At 40.5% G+C, this 20,872-nt stretch overlaps 1 protein-coding gene across 1 annotated transcript in view; it reads left to right on the top strand.

The window, feature by feature from the left end:
• Positions 1–20,872, top strand: part of ANKRD33B (ankyrin repeat domain 33B) — a gene marked incomplete at its 3' end in the record, with an annotated part of 46,204 nt that overhangs the window by 15,336 nt on the left and 9,996 nt on the right. Inside the window, exon 2 of the mRNA XM_081996649.1 lies at positions 17,471–17,600. Coding sequence (XP_081852775.1) covers positions 17,471–17,600 — 130 coding nt within the window. The remainder of the gene's footprint in view (positions 1–17,470; positions 17,601–20,872) is intronic.

Here is a 20,872-nt window from a genome sequence, read left to right on the forward strand (position 1 = left end):
CCTACTGCCGTCCATCTGCCAGCCTGCAGAGTTTGAAAATTTAGGTCAAATATATCCATGGAATAAAATTCCTGTTTTGAGAATTTAAAAATAATAAGAAAAAATTCGTTGTTTTGAGAAGTAAAAAAATAATCATCGTCAGTGCTAGTGGGTTTGTAATGCAAAATAGTAGTTGTAATTGCAGTTGGTGAGTTTAATGTGTATATTGGTCTTTTTCTGTTTACTCCTGGCCATCCACAAAATACATTCCTTTGGGGAGGAACTTTTTAAAATAGTGCTTAGGTACTCAGTTCTGACTTTGAATACCTGTCTAAAAATACCGTATTTTCCGCTTCCTCATGTAATTTCTATTTCTAGTACAGTGATCGCATCAGTTCTGATTTATCACTAAATTGTTAGTGTGTGTCTTATAGGAAATAAGAATTACAGCAAAGCCTCTGCAGTTTGGCAGCTTATGAGACACAGGGGAAAGGGCAAGTGAGGGTTTTTCATGTGACATAAAAACTAACAAAAACGTTCAAATATTGTCATCATGACTTTCACAAATTTGCTTCGCTTCCTTTCCACAGCCTGGAAAATCTGTTGTTTCCTTTCAGATTTTAAGGTCTTTAGGGAGTGTAGCTGGAAAGACTTTACTTCATTATTTTTGTGTTCAAAAAACGTGTGGATGTGGCACTTCAAGACATGGTTTAGGGGACATGGTGGCGCTGGATTAATGGTTGGACTTGATGATCTTGAAGGTCCTTTCCAACCTTCTGTGATTCTGTGAAGGTTGGAATCAGACCAACATTCTGTGATTCTGTGATTCTGTGATTTGTGCTACTGCAATCAACAATGTCATTCCAAAATACATTATTCTGAAATCTACCTGTATTGGCTAAACTTTTAAGATTATTGCTACAAAGAAATACCAGTATAATCATCTTATGTACAACAGTTCTACTGTGCAAATATCCAAGATGAGATTTCCAAACGGTAAGGGGAAGAAGGTGATTTTTTGCTGTAGGATTTTGATACTAACGTTAGGTACATCAATTAACTGCAACAAGGCTTCATTCTGGGTATTTGCTATTGTTTGTGTCTTTCCAGAGGTGGATTGAAGGAGTTGGAGTCTGAAGGTAACAGGAAACATCCTGCCCGTAATTTTGAGGTAGAAATAGAAAGACAAGGCTGTCTGCTCTGGAAAACACTGCAGTATAACCACGGAGCGTGCTCTCACTTTGTATCCGAGAAATAGACATGTAACTCCAAATGCTTAGCAAATCATTTGAAAATGTGTAGAGGTCTGTCTGAGGGGAAGACATGTTACGGCTTCCAGGCTCCTCAAAACTGAGGGAGAAAAACATAAGTTTTACCATTCTTCCATTGCTACTCTGTGATCTTTTTAGCTAATAGGGATATGGAGTTCTTAGAAAATCTGGAATAAGCAGCTGCAACGTTCGGATGTTAGCTTCCACTCCTCATGGAAAAGAAAAGAAAAAACCCAAACCCGTATCTTCTGAGATCACGAGAAAGATACTTTGCCTGATGAACTGTTAAATGGACAGTGACTATACTTGTTCATAGTGTTTGGTTTCCATTTCATTTCACTTCTGTAAACTTTTGTCTTTCTCATTGGTGCAAGTGAAGGAAGATCTTAACAAACCTTCCTGTTGTTTTGCCTACACTGCAGCTTTTCTGCACAGACCTAAGTCAACCTCAATTTCTACTGAATTAAAAATAAAAGCCAGTGGAAACTGGCAGCTTCACAGCCTATCTCCAGATCAAGGCATTTCAAAAGACTGATGAAAATTTTAGTAGAAGTGATAGAGGAACCAGAAATTACTTAGCAAATTGATTATATATTCTCTGAAAAGGTTTCAAATCTGTCTAAGCTTACTGGAGTTTTTGTCCTTAAGCAAATATTTAGAGGAGACACATCTGATGCAGAAAGGCACATACTAATGAGGTTCCTCATGCCACAAACAATTTAGTATGAATGAATAAAGATATATGGAAAGGAAAATGTTATTAAATCAGTAATTTTCAAATCTGTGTGTAGAAGCTATTTTCCTTGTACATGAGCTTAAAAAAAGAGAAGGAAATTATAAGTTGTCAGTCTTGCTATCTTCAGTAGTGGCAAGACCTTGATATTTCTTCCCTGTGCTTTCTAATATCCAGCTGAGTAAGATGAGCTAGCACACACTTTTTTAAGGAAGGGTGGAGGGGGGGACCTGACTCAGAAATAGAAAGGGTCATAACCTGAAAAAGATTTTTCCTTGAAATCATTAAGGTACACACCGCCTTCAGTTTACTGCTCCTGTATGAGTCATTGCCGTTGTGCAGCTGATGCAATTTCATATGACCTGTATGTCCTTCCTGAGGTGTGGAAGGGGTTTTTGGTTCTTGCTTGGCAGTGTTGGGCACAGTCTGGTGGGCTTCCGTAGCAAGCAGAAAGTTCTCTGTGAATTAAAGGGCTCAGAGGCTTGGAAGGCTACATCGTTAGCACCTTGCTTCTTACCTTTCCAGAACTGCAATTATTAGCTGTACATTTCATTTGCTTCTGGAGATTTCATGCAGCATTAAAGCCCCCAGCCCCATGCGGCGCTCCCCCCAGAGCCGAGCTGACGCGCACCAGCAGCACCAGACTGCCAAAGCTTGCTCTTCTGTTGCCCTGTGGATGGACACAGGACTCAGTCATTGCCACCAAATCTACACATGTACTCTTCCTTCAGCCATAATCTCTAGAAGGAAATGCGCTGAGGTCTACATTTTCTGTCCTGCATTTTTTAATTCCTCTAATGTGCATTTTATCATCCAGTCCCGAATGTTTTGTTTCCCAGGACTGACTCTCCCACCTCATTCTTTTGCCAAAGAAATGAAATGAACAGCAGTTCAGTGTAATGTATGTAATAAGGCTGCATAGATGAAAATTTACATTAAGAATGTCATACATTGCTAATAACAAAATGCCATATTTATAATGGAATATTTAGTTACACCAACACGAACTATCTTCCTTTTAAGTGCAGAAATACCTCTCCATCCCAGCTTTTTATTCGCATTATTCCTGTTCATTGCTAACCACCCTATGCTTATCCAATGATTGGAGAGTTTCCTCCTCTGTCATGCTCTTCATCATTATGAAATAGAAAAATTGCACAAATGTTAATGGAATCTTCTTTGCAATATTTCCTCAAGGTAAATGTGTTTCTTTGCTCCCATGTCTTAGAAAATTCCAGTGCTTTGGTGTTGAGCACCACAAAAATGAAGAAAATCATGTTTACAGGTCATGTCTACTGTTCTAATGGACAAGTATCTCTAAGCAACTAAGTCCATTTCAACCAAAGGTCCTCATTTACCATACAGGAATCTCTGCAGTTGTTGGTGTACCTTTGTTTATACCTTTATCAGAAATACACTTCAAGTTTTCTGATCTTATCAGCCTTTTTCCTTAGATGGAGCTTTCTAATAGCAACAGATCAGCCTAATGCCGTACTGAGCCGATGGGAAGTATCCTTCCGTAACAGAAAACCAGAAAATCCTGGAAAGCAGCACAGACAGCTGATGGATATACAGGCCCATTTGCTAATTCCTAATTTTTTCAAGACATGAATAATATGGCTGTGGCTAAATGCTTAGTTATTTGAAAGTGCTAGTCCAGTAATTGGTATGATGTTTGGCCAACATTGAATGCAATAGGATATAGTCTTCTTGTGAACAGTAATAGCTGTCACAAACTGAGATGGAATGTGTCATGTAGCCAATATTTTTCTGTCTCCTTTTATTTTATATAAAGGTATTTATTTACAAATCTTCATCTGGAGACATTAGAGAGCTTTTGTGATGAGCCTTGGGCATAAGAACACATTTATTTTCTTTTATAAGCTGTATGGCTTGAAGCCAGTTAAGGAAAAAAAATTCCTTGTTTTTCAGAGGATGTCATTTCCAACTGTACATTGAAAATTCCGTATAAACTGGATAACTTTCTTTCTTCAGGGGCCTGGAGCATCACTCAAAGGTCCCTTAGTATGTTCAGATACCGCTTCCATTAGTGAGCTCTATCAACAGAAATGCCATCCTGCAGTCAAGGATGTGCCAGACTGTTATAATTCTTCAGCAGCTGTGGGGCACAGAGACATGTCAGGCTCACGGCAAACAGCTCTGAAAAACCTCAGTCAGATGTGTTTGATACATGCTGCTTTTTTTGTAGGATGTTGCTTTTCAGCAAAAGGTGTTCTTTATTTAAGAAAACTATTTTAAAAGTCTACTCTTTCTCTTATAGCTATAGGTCCTTAAATTAAAAAGTAGATTGCTTATATAAGTGCTGACTCAAGAGAAGCTTTTTTGCAGTTTACCCAAATATTCTCCAATTTTATGAGGTTGAAGAAGAACAGTTTCTGGATTGTTTGACTGAAACAGTTCTATAAAGTGGATATATTGTATTATGTTAGCAGTTTTTTACAAAGGCAGGTCATCGCTAGTAATTCCAGGCATTTGAATATAAATGTGAAATTATTCCTCCCTCCTTTTTTCAGATATTTAATTCTATCTTCTTTACTTCAAATTCAACAATATATTAATGTTCAGTCCCTCCCTACGTTTCTTTATTATTTAAATGAATAGGGTGTATTAACTGGGAGATGAGATTCTTAGATGCAAACACAGAGGCAGAAGATGCCTTCCTGCCTGTATTGCATGGAGCTAGACGCTCAGCGGAGATAAACAGGGTGGTCACAGGCTCTGTCAAGGAGGAAAGACTGCACCAAGGGCAGGTAGAGCCTCCCTCATCTCCTGCCACTAGGTAATGGCATTAACGAGTGTGTGCGGCATTTGCTTGTGAAACTCCAGCTGCAGTACTGTGGTTGACTTGAGGCAGACACGGTGGTGATGCTACTGTCTCTCACTTGGATATTGTAAATATGATTTTCACCTTTGCCGAATTGTCTGCTCATACACTGATACCTGTTACAGCTGCAGTGGATGATAAATGCTTATTTAGCCAGCTGAGGTAATAAAAGAGAGAAATTTAAGTTGGGAATGCACACTTTAAAAAAAAAGCTGCTTTAGAACTGTCTTCATCAGGATTTTTAAAAAGTTGAATCCACAAAAAATAGCGAGCCACCAGAGGAAAAAAGGTCCCCTCTGAACAGGTTAATTCAATGCCACAGTGTGTGTTTTCTCAAACAAAAAATCAGGCTGAGCCTCTTGCAGATAAGCATCATTGTGGACGAGCCCATTCCCTATATATAGCGCTAAATTAATGTGAGGCTACTTGCTAGGACTTGCAAGCCAGTAGCAGCAGTGTTCTTGATACAGCCAAATGCTATCCTCTGAGCTTTCAAAAATGTAATTCTGCCTTTTGTTAAAACAGATGCACTTTTTGCAGGGTGATGCTAAACTTGGAGGAAGGAACCATTCCTTAGTGGGAAGTCTGAGGCACGCTGGATTTCCTCTCCAGTGGCTGTATGTAGCCTACCAGTTACTCTGTTCCTCAAATAGACAGAACTGTAGTTTGATGGTTTGTATAGCAGGAGTTAGTTCTTGCTCTCTAACCAGCCGTGAACATTATGGACTTGTCAGTACTTGTAGGTGTTAGGCACAAGAGCGGAACCCTCTTTGCCCTTGACCAAAGCATGCTTATATAAAAACTGGAAAAGTCTGTCTGAAACATAATCCACATGTTCTGCTGTAATTTAACATGTGATCACAGTCATCAGTGTTTCTAAGAGTTACAGAACATGAGAAATTTAGGCATAAGCTTTATACTCTTAGTATTAGCGATGTTAGTTCGCTATGCATTACTTGAAAATTGCATACTTTGTTTTAAGGTAATGTTTTCACCCATAACTGGAAATCTCCAGTATTCAGAGAGTGTGAATTTACCAAGGCAGTATTTAAACAATCCCAGTTATTAGTGCCTCATCTCTTTTGTGGAGAACCACTTTTCAGAGGAATTTCTGCGGCGCTAGTAATTAGCAGGGCATAGAGGGGAAAGAGTGAAAGAGCTCTTATGAAGTCAGGAACCATAGCACTTCCCACCAAGTTTCACAAGGCTAAATCCAAGGAGTAATACTTATTAAAATCCAGGTTTTGGCCTCCAGCATGGTCATCTGTGATATTCCACAGTAGCTGCATTGCATGGAGCTGTGGGATTACAGGATTGCAACCCTTTAGGATCACAAGGGTTGACACTAATCCATACACACCAAAATCCATTTTAGGTCTCTGAGTGAAAAATAGACACCTCCCATCAATTCACCACAGATGTGTCTATTGCTTAAAAAGTTTATTTGTTTTCTAAGGAGAAGCAGGAGACTTTTTTCATATTTATGCTCAAAGAAATCTTTTGTGTTGTTGGAGCTGGGGAAAGACCAGGAACGGGCATAACTGAGATGAAAGCCAGTCTAGGTAAAACCAGATGCATATCCTAGATAAAGGAAGCTTTTTCATTGTGGAAAGCATAATAACGGCTTTCAAGAACCTGGATACTTTAACGTCTGAAGAACCATTGCTGCTTGGGCTAGTTGATGGTAATCTGAAGAGACAAGCCAATGAGAGCCCATCAGTGGGATCTTTGCTTGTTAGAAGTAAAATAATAACATCTGGTCCAGCTGGAGAACCTTCTTCACGTCTGCCACTAACATTTCAGCATACATTTCTTCCTGAATATCAGTATTTAGCTTGTGTTTTCATGAACAACAGCTACTGATTGTTGTTACTGTGTTATCCTCTTGGTTTAAAAGAGGATGCTGAGTGTTGCTGTGTGATGACACCTCTAGAGTGAAGCATGTAAGGTGAACCCTGTAGGCTAAATACTAATACACTTCTGTCATCTGAGAATAACTTGTCCTTCTGCTGTACAGGGGCAGCTGGTCTTCTCCCCTCTCTTTGTTTTCACTGGTGGAGAAAGTTTACAGCAGTTTCCCAGTCCATTTGGGTCAGTTCCAGGATCAATAAAGGCTTATTATTAGAAGATCAAAGATTGATAAGGAGGGTTATTGTTAGAAGTGTTATAAAAAAGGAGCAACGAGGTTCAAAACCCAGAGCACAGGGGAGGCTGGAAGGAAGAGACAATGCGGGTGTTACTTACCCATTGATGTCATTATGAAACTTACTGTCAAATGGCAGACTAAGATGGAGACTGGGCTTTTGTTGGTCTTATGGCTTCTTTAGACCAAAGGGTGAGGAAATAGGCTGGTATTTTTGTGTGTGGTACAGTGCAGTGCTGTGTGTAGCGTGCAGGCAGTTCCCCATCTCCGGTGTCCTGAGAAGTGTATGCAGTTGCTCTTCTTGGTGAATGGAGGGCTTCTGCAAGGAAGAGCTTTTACCCTAATGGGTTTTTTTTCTTCATCAAGTTGCTTTCCTTTTGAGGAAAGGGACTTTTTTTTTTTTCCCCAGTGGCAGATTAACCACTCATGGACAGACGTCTTCCTGGGCTCTTTCTTTACAAGGTTTGGATCTGATGCAATTCCACAAGCGGGAGGCTCAGAGGAACACAAGCAAAATAAATTTACAGAAGTTGGAGGAAAGGAACTGAAACCTCTTGGGAAGGTCTTTCCTAATATAACTACAGGAGCTCATTGCCACAAGAGGGTGCTTGCAAGCTCATCGCTGGCCGTGTCTCTTCAGAAAAAGGACTCCACAGTGAAAATGCACTGAGGGCTTTAAAATGTTGTTTACAGAAGAGACCGGTTAGATACAAGGATAGATTATGATGGAGTAGAAGATTGTGCATTTATCTTTTAGCCAGTCAAACTGCAACTTATTGCTTACGAAGATTTTGTGAGTCATTATTTTTTGAGAGCTCTCCTAAAAAATCCTATACATTCAAATGCTCTGTTTAGCTGCTCACAACAGCTCTAAGCTACGGTCAGCCGGTGTCTGACAGAACATAACAGAAAGGAAAATGTGTCTGTTAAACACATAGAGAGGAGCTGAATCATATGCCTTAAAGCCAAAGGAAGTACTTTTGACAGAGTTATGTCAGTGCACAAAATGCATTTCACATGGCTTCTGAATGCACTACAAAATGTGTCTTTAAAATGCTGCAAACTCTCCTTCTTACCTTAAACGTGTATGAATATATGTATATATCTGGAGACCAGCAGAGAAGTTAGTAGTGTCCGTCAGGCCCAGGACTTGGAGTTCAGATCTAAACTGGTTTCTGAATGTTCCTAAAAGTCTTATGTGGTGAGAGAGTGCACTGAATACAAACCACATGAGGTTTGGGTTATGCTGTTAGATGATCCACCTTTGACTGTCACTTTGCTTAGTTTTAGGGGTTTTGCCTTTCTGGGGAAAAAAAAAAAGCTTCAATGATGTAATTGATGGGAAGACTATTATTGTAGCATCGGATTTTGAAGCAATCTGACAATCGAGAGGTTCTGCAAAATGTTTTCCATATAATTATTTCCACGAAAAGTGTATTTTGATCCTTATTACAAACTCATTTTCTTTCAGTGGTTCCCAAACTCACTGCAGCTTTGTGCAGCAATCGGCCGGAGCAGCAGGCACTCCCAGCCTTACACTTTCACAGGAGGAAGCAGTCAGCACTTCGCTGTTTTAAATCTATCACTAGCTGGAAGCACCCGTTCCAAGCAAAGCATAATAATGTGCTGCTCATTTAAGGATCCAGAAATACATTATCCTTGTTCGCAGGATGGTTTACAGCCCTTGGAAGCCTTGCTAAATGTTGCATAGAAAACCAGTGAAAGACAAATAAATAAAATCAAAATCCTCTCACTATTCATTGGGGCAGGATCCTGACATCGGTGCGAGTCGGTGACATTGCCTCCCCCAGCCCTCTGCAGTTAATGGTTTGGGTTGTAATGTTTAGAGCACCTTAAGGTGCAGACATGGGATTTGTGGTAGAAATGCCTTCTGGGTTTACATCAGGATCCCCTCGTTAAAGTTCAGTACATCATTTACATTGTTTTCTGAAATCAAACCTCTCACTTCTTTCTTATAAATTTAATCTCTTCCCTTACTTTTAAGCCAGAGACGAGTGGCCCGCGTCTACCACAGATCTTGAAAAACAGGCATAGCAAAGAGGGATGTATAAATTTGGCTGTATAAAAATGACTCGTGTTATTACTGTCAACACTATCAAAACTTGGCACTAACATTTGACAATATTAACACTGATGAGTATGTTCTATACAAAGAGGAAAGCTAGGATTATTCAGGCTGCATTATTTGTCAGGGATCATCACTACTTAGTAGTTGTACCTAACATGACAGTCTAAATAAACTGAAGATGTGAAAATTAACCTGATAAAAATTGTGTTACTTGCCCTATCATCTACCCACAGTATTTTTTGTCCTTTACAGTCAGGCAACCCATAGGCAGAACAGAGAAAATTTGCCTGAAAGTGGTATCCTGGACTGATTTTCCATGTTATTGAATCTAGAGGTAACATCGTTTTAACATACGGATAATGGCAATAAGCTCCATTAGGTTACCTGCCAGTTCATTTTAAGTATGTGTTATTTTTATTAAACAGTATTTCCTTAAAGATTCCTTACATACTCCTTCTCTAAAGTTCTACCTTGTTTACTTCTGCTGTGACCACTGACCTCACATACATTGAAAAGCTTAATTTTGGACTGATTGGACTACATGAAATGCCACTTCTTTTTTCAGCTCTGAGAAAACGATCACAGTTTCCTCTCTGTCCATAGAAACTTCTTCATTCTGTATATTGCTTTGTTGCACAACAGTCTGCTGTCACTAGCAAAGGCATTTCTCCTACCTGATGACACTTAAAACTGGTTAGTACACTCCTAATATAGTCCTACCAGCTGTCACTGCAAAATAATGCATTATTTTAACAAAACTGATCTAGAGCATGAATGTGTATATCTGCTAACATCCTGAGCAAATATATATATTTTTTAATTTATATATATATATATATTTATAAATTGAATCACATTAAATTTCCTAACTCAAGTGCCTCAATGTTAAAATATGCCTCAGTCAGTTGTACCAGCTACTGGCTCCTGTCCATGAAAACTTTGTTTCAAGCTGATGTTCAGAGAGGGGAACAACAATGCAAGATTTTTTCATGTTGACAACACAAGTCCCGTTGCTACCGTTCTAAGAAGTACCACCGAGAGTCACCTTAACTCATAGCGAAACAGCTGGCGATGCAGCCCAGGCCTCCTGCAACGCAGTCGACATGATGCCCCTCAGCTGGTATCTTCTTGCCGGGCTGTTTCCCCTGCTGGGCCTAGTCCCGGGGGCCCTAGTCCCTAGTCTCTGCTGCTGCCCTCCTCCTGCCGCGCGCGACAAGGGCGGCCGAGAGGGCGCGGTGCCGTGAGGAGCAAAGCGGTGGGTCGGGAGAGGAGGTGCCGGTGAGCATTGGCTGTTGGCCAAGCTACACGGTCAAAAAACATCTCCCGTCCTTCAGCGGCCGCCAGCCCTTTGGGCACGGCGTGGTCCGGGGGAGGCGCCTGGGGGGGCGAGGGCTGGCAGCCGCCCAGCCGAGGGCGGTCAAGGGGTCTGAGAGAGGAGCTGCCTCCTGCGGCGCCCAGAGCGTCCCGGGGGGGACGGGGTGTGGTGGGGGGCAACCGGTTCTTGTCTCACCCAGGGCTTGCCTCATGGGGAGGTTAGGAGAACTCCCCGCAGGAATAAGGAGAAAAAAAAACCTGCTGCTTCTGGTGTAATGCTCCCATTTTCTTCCGATCGGGCTTCCCACGCGTTGGCGATGTAATCGTCCGACTTCTCAGTCGTCCTCTCCCCCCAGCTTTGGTTGAGGGAGCCATGTTGAGAGGCAGCTGGATGGCTGGCGTTGGGAGAAGAGGTTGGGCAGTGCGGGAGCTGGGGAGGTGTTCCGGCCTCCTGTGGAACAGCGTACGACCCCCAAGTCCCCATCAGCACAAGGGTTTTTGGTTTCCCATTGAATTATTTGCTTTTATTATTTATGGGGCTTGATTGAAAAAAAAAGAGAAGGGTTAATCCCTCATAAGTGTCTCTCAGTATCGCCATATGATAAAACAAATTGCTTCCTGTATATCCCACCCACTGGCATCTCTCTGGCTACACAGCGTGTGTTGATTTGCCCTGCGTGTCCCTTATGGCCCCTGGCCGCAGCTTCCCAAGGTTTCTGCCAGTTGCTTATGTCACTAGTGATGTGGCAACCAGTTCAGACAATGTTAGTAAATAAGAAAAGTCACACTGATTTCATTAGCTTTTTATGTTGTCTGCTTTATTACACAAGTGGCACCGGTTTTCTTTGTTGTGTAACGCAAGCTTTTGCAAGCATAGTAAAATGAACTTTCGTGGGACTATTTTTAGAGGTGATCACGGAGATTTGGATCAGAACAGATTAAGTCAGGACTTCTGCGGAGGTGATACATGCACTGAGGTATACCTTTACTTAAAGACGTGTGGCCTGACTGTGGCCTGGCATTTACAGAGTAGTTGAAGTTGAACATATCCCACAGAACAGAAGGGAAGAATGGTGGGTTACCCTCTGCCTGTCCATGGACGGGCCCATGTTTTTAGCTAGTGGAGCGCAGTTCACGCTGGGGTCTGGGTCTGTGAGTGTTCGTAATGCTGGGAAGCGGAGGCGGCAATTTTGTGCCGTCACTATTCAGGCATGGGGAGGGGCAGCGCCATTTGAGATCGCTTTTGGGTACCATATCGTGCTTCGGGCCTCTGTGTTCCCCTGTGGTTTTAAATCAGCACCCCTGCCTCTGCCCCCTCCAGGCACGTGGGGTTTTGTCCGAGCGACGGTCAGACAAAATTCGTTTCAATTACCAGCTCTTTTTTTTGTCGCTTTCCCAACATAGATTTGTATGTGACGAGGCTGTTGCAGCCCTTTCTCTAAAAGGTCAGCCTAAATTATTTCGTGCGGATAACATGAAAGCTTATGTGCTTGATGGATTTCTGCAGCACATAAACACCGCTTCTCATGGGACTGATGACCTGAATAATTACCTCATCTCAGTCGCCATTGATCTAATCAGCTAAACCAATTATAATACAAGCTCAAGCCATTTATGAAAGTTTCTCAGATTGCTTTATGCAGACCGGAAGGTTTTGTGCATTATACACAAGTTAGTATATAGCGGGTAGCGATGCCCCGCACTAAATTTTGCTCCTTTTTAATACAATGTAAATTTAGAATCTTTGTTAACCCAAGTTTCCCAGAGTTTTTCAGTGGAGATCTGAATTTCTCTCAAATAACTTTGGGAGATTTATTTTGAAATGCTTGACCTGTTTTTTTGGGTTTTTTTCTTCGTATGTGAATTATGTTCAAGTGAGCGATAGTTATATATAGTTCTCTTATAATAGTGAGTTATGTATAACACAAACGATTAAATATATGAATTATTATTTTCATAAATCAATAAGAAAAAGTTAAAACACAACTTGGTATTCCTTTATTTTTTATTATTGTGTAATATGCTTTTAACTTAGACATAATTTTCATAGTTTGCCCTGTATATGATTATGGATTACAGTGAATAATCTCATTTAATTTAATCACATGCAGTTTTAATCATTGCTGTTAAACTAACCTTGCAGAATTGTCATTAATACTTACAGATGCATTCAAAGCAAACTGGACAGTTGTTTATCACGATGCTTATGAAAAGCAATGGGTAATGTCAATTTAGTCTTTTGCAGACCCATTTTTGTCTGGGATAATAGGCGAAAAGCTGCAATAAGCTGTTCTCATTCTCAGCATCTTGGTGGAAAATAAGTTGCCTGAAGAGATTTTTTTAAAACTAAAATAATTGCGTGCTGTATGTGACCTACTCTGCTGTTAGCTTGAGTTCATTATTGATCCTCTAGTATTTCTTGTGATCTCTATTCTCTGCAATGACCTAGTGTAAAAATAGCCTTACATCTTTAATTATGTCATAACATCTGATTTATAAAATTGTCTCCTGAGATAGCCATGACCTCAATCAGACACAGTGTTATGTCATTAGCCAAGACAGCTGAGCAAAGCAGAGTTTATTTGTATAGTGGCAGCACTATTCCAGTCTTACATGAAATCAAAGGCACATGAAGAAATACCAGTTTCAAAGGAATCAAAAGCTTCCCAGGATTATTTTATTCTATTTCAAACATGCAAATTTCAAGTTTATGCTTTTGTAGGAAATTTTAATGCAATACTTACAGTCTGATTACAGAAGAGCACTATGAAACTCTTGCAATTCATAAACACTGCTTGAGGAAGGTGTTGCAACATCTGATAAACTTCAGGTAGTCCCAGGCCTGAAATGTCCACTTATGTACTCTGGAATAATATTAAGAATATTAGTTATACTTTATTTAGAATATATGGAAAATAAGTAATTTATCCCAGGCTGATTGTTTTGTCATATATTCTAAATAAAGTATTGTTAATTTTGCGCTCTCACTTCAAAACAAAGGGGGATCTTTCAAAACTGTGCTAGTTAGTTACATAAAAATAAGATATGTCATATAGTATGGCTTCTACTTGGAAAAAACCTGTTCCTGGGCTGAATTTCAACCCCCCCTTATGTGGAAAAATCAACAGTAAATGTTAATGTAGTTGATGTGATGGATGACTCATGCTTTCTTGTTTGTCACGCAGCGCCTGTATGCGATATTTGAAAAATGAAATGGGATCTGTTGCAAACCTCAGAGAAGCCAGCAGCCCTGGTCTCCTGTAATGAAGAAATCCCTTTACCTATAATCCAAAGGCATCAGTGCCATTTTATGTTTAATGTCTCTTCAGCAGATTTTTTTTGCCTGTTCTGTTTCATTGGTCTGGAAGAATGATGGGAAGCAACCCTGGACTCTGAACAGGAGAGAGCAGGTCTTAGCTAAGAAAACAGTCCTTGAAAAGCAGGGATGCTGTGCTTGCATGATGTGATATATGTACAGTTATTCCTTCTAATAGCTGATTATTAATATATATTAATCGGAATAGTTTGATTTGTTGCTATGATTTAAAATAAGTGGTGGCTGAAGACATATAAAAGGGAAGAGAGGGAAAAGGATGCTGTTGAAGGAGAAAAGTTGAAGTCTTAGGAAGAGGACATACATTTAAGAATTATCAATCTTCATTCTCCTAAAGCTTTCACATATAGTAAATATGTCTGAGGACTGATCTTATTGACAAAATAATAGTAAGACTCAATTTAAAAAAAAAAATTTTCCACATACTGACTATTTCACAATTGCACCATGAGCCTTCATATGCGGAGTAGAATAATTGGTGTCTTGGTAGAATATCAATGGGATAAAAAGGTCATATCTTTTCTGAGGATAACCAGGTTATTGAGGTTCAGAATTTGCTAGCTAAAAGTCATTTACACTGCGTTCTTTTTACCTTTTAATAAAGCATGAAGCGTACAGCTGTATTTTCCTGCAGACTGCTGTGATACAGGCTACTGCTTTACCAATTGCTTCAAAAAGCTGTTTGTTGAAAGCAATTTTGTATCAGTTATATTTATGAATTGAGATTGTTGAAAGAGTTTGTAATATATTATGGCTCTGGATAATAGTATTTATTGGTATATGAAGTTAAAGATTCCGGACTCATGCTCTGATTGTGTATCCTGGCTACTCTGTTTCACTAACTTTCAGCAAGCAGAATACAGACAGGGCCAGAAATGGATGCAAAGAGAAAAAAAAAGAAAAAAAACCTCAGGAAACCTGAAACCACAAATTATCATGGTGTCATTGAACGAGTATTTGGGAAATAACTGTCGAATCCAGGGGTTTATTGCAATTTTCATTCTGAAGCTCCTGCACCTCATGTCAGTATCTGATGTATGTGCAGGAGCTACGCAAAGCAGAGCAGTCCCTCAGCAAGCGGCCCGCCTCACCCACCTCCCTGTGAGACGCGTAGCGGGTTGGGGGTAACCAGAGAGCCCTTGCGTCAGCTTTGCAGGTCGGGATGGCGCTGGGAACCATATGGCAGTGAAGCGGCTGGTTGTTATGTCCTCACGCGACTGCGCACTTTGCGTCTCAGCCAGGCACCCTCTTGTCGAACACCAGGTTCTCACACTCTTACCTGACCCGCTTCAGATTCGTCCAGCTGCCCTTCAAAAATGGTTTTCCCTGTTATGCATCATGGAATCCCATGGAAAGCTCCTGCTCTCTGTTGCCGTTCCCGAAAGCTCCTACTCTCTGTTGCCGTTCCCGATCCTTAAGTAAGCAGTCTTTGATAGCACCTTTGGAAAACAAACTTTGGGAAGTGTTGATACCTAAGTAATCCTTCTGGTTTGTAAACTCAGAACAGTGAATGAGATCGATTGATTGATTTTGAGATTGATTGAGTCTCATATCTGTTGAAATCGGACTGCCAGTGTGTGTTAGATGCGTCTTTAGCACTCCATCTGATGGAAGTACCCACTAAAAGTAGGACAAAAATCCCTAAATACCATCATGTGAAAGCCTCTTGCAAAAAAGAGCTAATGTTTGTTGTTTGTTATTTTTTGTTTTGCTGTTTTACAGTTTGTTTGTAATTTAAGGAGAGCAAAAAATGAATATTTTTTTTAAGCATCTCATAAATACTTTTAGAACACAAAAATGTCCTGTGAAAATATCAGATACTAAGTGAAACAGGTTTTTTCCATCAGACATGGTACCTACTTTAAGTTATTTTGATGGCTTTTTGAAAATACCACTCTCTTAAAAAACGCCATTTTTTTCAGTGAACAATAGGATCCCCCTTCTTTCTTTCAAGAATTTTAGGTCTCCAAACTATTATATACTTAGGTTTCTGCTATCATTAGTAACTGATATTTTTCTGAATGATTGGGTGGTGTTTTAAATCCACAGAGTTTTTGGAACTGTAAAGACCTGTATTCTAAACCTCAGGTGAAAAATGGAATTATTAAAGAACTAAAATAATGCTCAAGTCCTTACCAAGTAGACACTGACACATTTTTTTTAAAAGCTAAGAATGATTACATTGTAGTAAAACTTGGATTAATCTGAACAGTCCCACTAGAAGAGCACATACTTTTTAGTGACCTATTTCAGGTCACATGTGCGTATGTATATCTTTAAGCAGAATCCTCTGTACCATTTCAATGGACTGGTTTGAAGTATTACGGGTTCTTCACAAGGAAGTGGAGATGCTCTTTATAAAGCAGTGGTGGGCGTTGTTTCATACTGAGAACAAGAGTGAATTGAGAATAAAAGAAATCGGAGTAATACTTTTTCGAAAGGTGCAATTGAGAAATACCGTACACGGCCAGTGGGCGTCCCAAAGAGTTGGCATTGCCTCTGTCTCTTAATGAAGCTGTTGGCCACCTAAGCCAAAAGGGCTATCCAGAATAATAAGGAAACAGGACACTGAAATATTAGCCAACCAGTTATAATGACAATAAATCAGAAGCTGCAGCTGCTGTCATTTGGCAAATGGCTCTGTCTCAGTAGTGTCCATGGGGAAAAGAAGCAGAATGTTTAGGCAAGAGCCGCTTAGAAAAGGTGGAGGAACCAGGGCGGGCCCTTCAGTTTTCATAACCGCGTTCTCTTTCTCGCTATTCCTTTGTGGGTACGAACTTGCAGCAGGTCTGTGTGAGCGCATTTTGGGCAGGCGGGGTTACCAGAGAGGTTGAGGTTTGTGTCTCTGCCCCTGTCTTTTCAACTGCCAGACACCGATGCTGAGGTGACGAAAAACGGGTCATGCGTTGGCGCTGACTTGTCTGCGCCCGCCATCCTCTGCGCCCATCAGCCTCCTGCGGGTGGGCACCGGGCTGCCTGCGTAATCCTGAAGGCCGGAGATAATGGTCTTAATCTGAGTGGTCAAGTGAGCGGCCAGGATTAAGTGCTGTGGTTCCATTTGGTTAAAGACACGTGTAATCTGATGTATTTTAGGGCAGGTCTCAGTTTGCTGCTGTGAAGTGAAACGCTGGCTGGGTACCAAGCCAAGTTACAAGTTTTACCTCCTGGCTTGGCTTCCTCCTGGAAGTTTTACAGCTTCCAGCTGTCATAAAGCACATTAAACAGTAACTCTAAAAGCCATTTTATTTTATTTACGATTATAAAAAAGGTCTGGTTCTAATGGGAAACCTGAAGTATTTAAAGATAGCAACAGGCAGTATGAACACGACTCCTGCCTACCGCTTCCCCTTCAGAAAACAAGTAGTTGTTTTTCAGAGAATTAATATTCAGTTCAGATCCCGTTCATCCTACCTGCTGGGTTCATTTTATTATATAATAAAATCTGATTTATTCTCATTTGGGTGTAGAGTATATAGCCATATAAACATGAGCCGTTTATAAACAGTTACTTTCCAAGTAGCATAATATAACACATACTCTCTCATGTATGTCTGAGGAATACCAAATGTTGCTCACCAAAGGGCAGAGATAAAAAGCGATCTTTTGGATCTGAACATTGTGCCCAGAGCTAATCACTAGTTATGCCAATACCTTCTCTGTTCTTCGGTCTGGGGGGAAAAAAAAAACCCAGACTAGTCTGCTACCTCAGTGAACTTTTCTGAGTCTGGTAAATCTAACTCTCTCTTTATATTTTACTTACAGAATGGTCTTATCATTGCCTGTTACCAAGGTTTTGTGGACATTGTAATAGCCTTATCACAATGCCCTCACCTTGATGTGAACTGGCAGGACAACGAAGGGAACACGGCTCTAATTACAGCTGCACAGGCAGGTAAGGCACCTTGTTTCACCTCTTGCATACAGGGTCTTAGGAGGAGTGTACGTTATGGTTATTATTTTTAGGATTTTGTCAAAGTCCTAGGAGAAATTAGTCTGCATAAAATAATCCTGGCCAAGCCCTCTCCCAAAGAAGTATGTCATGATTTTTCTTTGAATTAATTAATCTACAGTAATATTTATACAATTGATAAAGACAGAAAAAGCTATACATTTATAGTAGATGCCATTAACATTTTAAACTTAAAAATAAAGAAAATCCTGCCCCAAGTGTTCAGTACTATACTGTTTTGCTCCTTTAACCTTATTTTCCTATGTTTGCTCTGGCAAGCAACCAGTCAACATTCTGGTCATCTAATGTGCTTTATCAGTGCTCACAGCATCTTTTTTCTTATGCTCGTTGCACTTACCTCAGTGGGTCTGTAGTAATTGCTGACTGTAGGAAAATGTATTGTCATCAAGAAATACCTCAGCTGCTGAAACATTCTTCACCCACTCCATAGTTAAAAACCCTATTTGTATAGTCTCAGCAGGATTCAGTGTTTGTCAATGCTGCTTTTATAACGGGCTGATTATATTGACGTTGACCATGTTAATCCTGGTGCAGACTGGAGTGAGAGCAGAGTTTATCCCCAGGTTTTCTCTTATCCCACCCAGCATGGTGATATTCTGTGAACAAGTGTAACAGATCACATAAATGTAAGAGATGCTCCCAAACGAATTACTAGTTTCAAGTATACCATTAAAATAAAAAATCAGTCGATTATTACTATTAAAACTGTAACAGTGTGCTTTAACCTTTAAGAGAAACTGTAGTTTTCTCTTATAAGTGCTAACAAAATGCTGAAGCATGTGAATCAGGAAAACTTTGACCAAAGGGGCTATCCTTCTGTAGCCTAAAGGCTGTTCCAAAGGCTGCCTGGCTCTGCATCCATGGTTTCCTTTGCATCCCTCGAACGTGCACCTCAAAGGCAATCACTTTACGAGGAAATGCTTATGTGGTCTTTATCACGTCTTCCCACTAATGAAGAACATGGGATATTCGTGGGAGTTCATGGGATATAGTATTCCCTCCCCGACCCTGTCTGTTCTCTGGCTGGATGGGGGAAACTAAATTCCATCAGGCAACATCAACAGATATCCCGTGTCCTCTTCAGCCGAGTCTGAAGATTGGAGTGGTTAGGTTTTGATTTTAATTAAGTAATATTGCCACTAGACATTTCCAGGTAATACCAAACTGTGCTTTGCCTTGTACCAAAAAGTGAACTCTGCTAAAGAAGCCGCTATGAGATAGGTCTTGAGTATTGGAAGAAATAATTGCGACCACAGTAGTCGCATTCATAGCAAAGTCAGGAGCATGGTAGCTTTCCAACGAACGCGGAGAAGTCTCCAAAACTCTGACGTACTTTTATTTATCTGCCCTAATATAAATTTGGACTATGAAAGGTTTAACACTGACTCCTTCCTGACCTTTATAACTCATGATAATGAGCTCAGAATTAATGCAGAGCACTGACATTGACTTGACACTCTCTGCCAGTACTTGCTATTGATCCCCAAAGCAACTGGAAATGACTGTAGTCAGCAGAAGCTTATAAAAATTCCTAACAACTTGGATGTTTTCCCCTGCCTATAATAACCCTGAGCTACAGTGTTGACACCAGTTATTTAATTCATTATCACAAGATACTGCTGTAGTGTTAATAGAGATTACCATGAGGTTAACATTGCAACCGGAGGAGCTACGGTGCAATAGATGCTGCTTAATTATTGCTGAATGTTACGCAGTAACACTGAGCAGTGTATTATAAAGAAATGAAAGCAAAGCTTATGCAAGCTTTCCTTTAGCGCAGGGTCTTTTCTGTTTTACCCTTAGTCCACAGAAATAATATTTTTTCAAAATAAATTCTTCCGAGAGATCACTGTTATTTATACCAGAAGTATTGTTTTTCCAGTGGAAAATCCACATTATTTCAGCTGATTGTAAGGTGGTATCAGAAGGTTTCAGAAAGCACTGCCGTTTCTGTTATGATCCTCTGACCAAGTGGGCCATCAGGCATGGCTGGACCCTGCAGAGGAGCTGGGTGGGAAAGAGGCTGCAGTCTTGTGGAATCATTCCATGTGTTTCAGAGGCTGCGTCTGTAACGTGAGGTACCGAGACTAAGGAGATGATAGGGTGGCCTCTACTGTTGCTAGAGGAGTTTAAAACCCACACTTGCCTATGCCGTTTCATGACTGCCCAGACAGGATGCTCAAACCTGAGCGGCAGCTTGATTTAAATAGAATTATCTTATAGACCAGATAGAGTCTTAGAAGAGAGGTGAATTCAGTTCCTCATACTAATTTGATTTTGATAATTTAAGATTCTCATCTTTCAAAAAAAGTATCTAAACCTGAAGTTTTTTGCATGGGCTGACCTGAGAAAGGTCGGCTGAAGGGATCGGTGAAAAGCAGTACTTTCCTAAAACACTTATTAGTATAGAAAAATAACCAAAGGGCTCTGCTTAGTGGGTAAATTTCAGGTTTGAAAACTGCTCCATTCTCTTGCTCTCTCAGTATTTCCTACAGAAGTGGGATCCCTTCTCAAAGAGAGGTTGCCTCTGAAGAGTGTGAATTCGTTGCAGCCTGCAGGAGGTGGTGCCTCAAAATGGGTGCTGGTGCTGTTAAAGCAGAAGCAAAATCATTAAACAGGGACAATGCAGAAAAAATGGGAGATTGATGCAAATAGGAGGCTGAAATAACAAGTGGAAAGAAAGGAAGGAGAGTGATCTAAAAAAAAGGGAAAAGGGAGGAAAATTACATTAAATTTTTTGTTTCTCAGTTCTGCTGCTGCTGAGGACATAGCTACCTCAGTGACAGGGCATGGTAATTGGCATACACTGGTGTGTAGAGAGAGTCATATCTGCTCACAAAGTATAGATGTTTTCTGTTACAGGGATGTGGTGGGTTGACCTTGGGTGGACGCCAGGTGCCACCAAGCTGCTCTATCACTCCCCTCCTCGGCAGGACAGGGCGAAGAAATTAGGATGGAGAAAAAAAATAACTAAACACTTGGGTCAAGAAAAAGGCAGTTTTATAAGCAGAAAGCAAAGGCCATGCACGGGAGCAAAAGAAAACAAAAGATTTGTTCTCTACTTCCCATCAGCAGGCGATGTCCAGCCTCTTCCCGGGAAGCAGGGCTTCAGTATGTGTAGCGGTTACTCTGGAAGACAAACATCAAAAAAACTAATGCCTCCCACTCTTCCTCCTTTCTCTTCGCTTTTATAG

Source organism: Phaethon aethereus (genome assembly GCF_964289735.1).
Source record: "Phaethon aethereus genome assembly, chromosome: 2".
Classification (NCBI taxonomy): Eukaryota; Metazoa; Chordata; class Aves; order Phaethontiformes; family Phaethontidae; genus Phaethon; species Phaethon aethereus.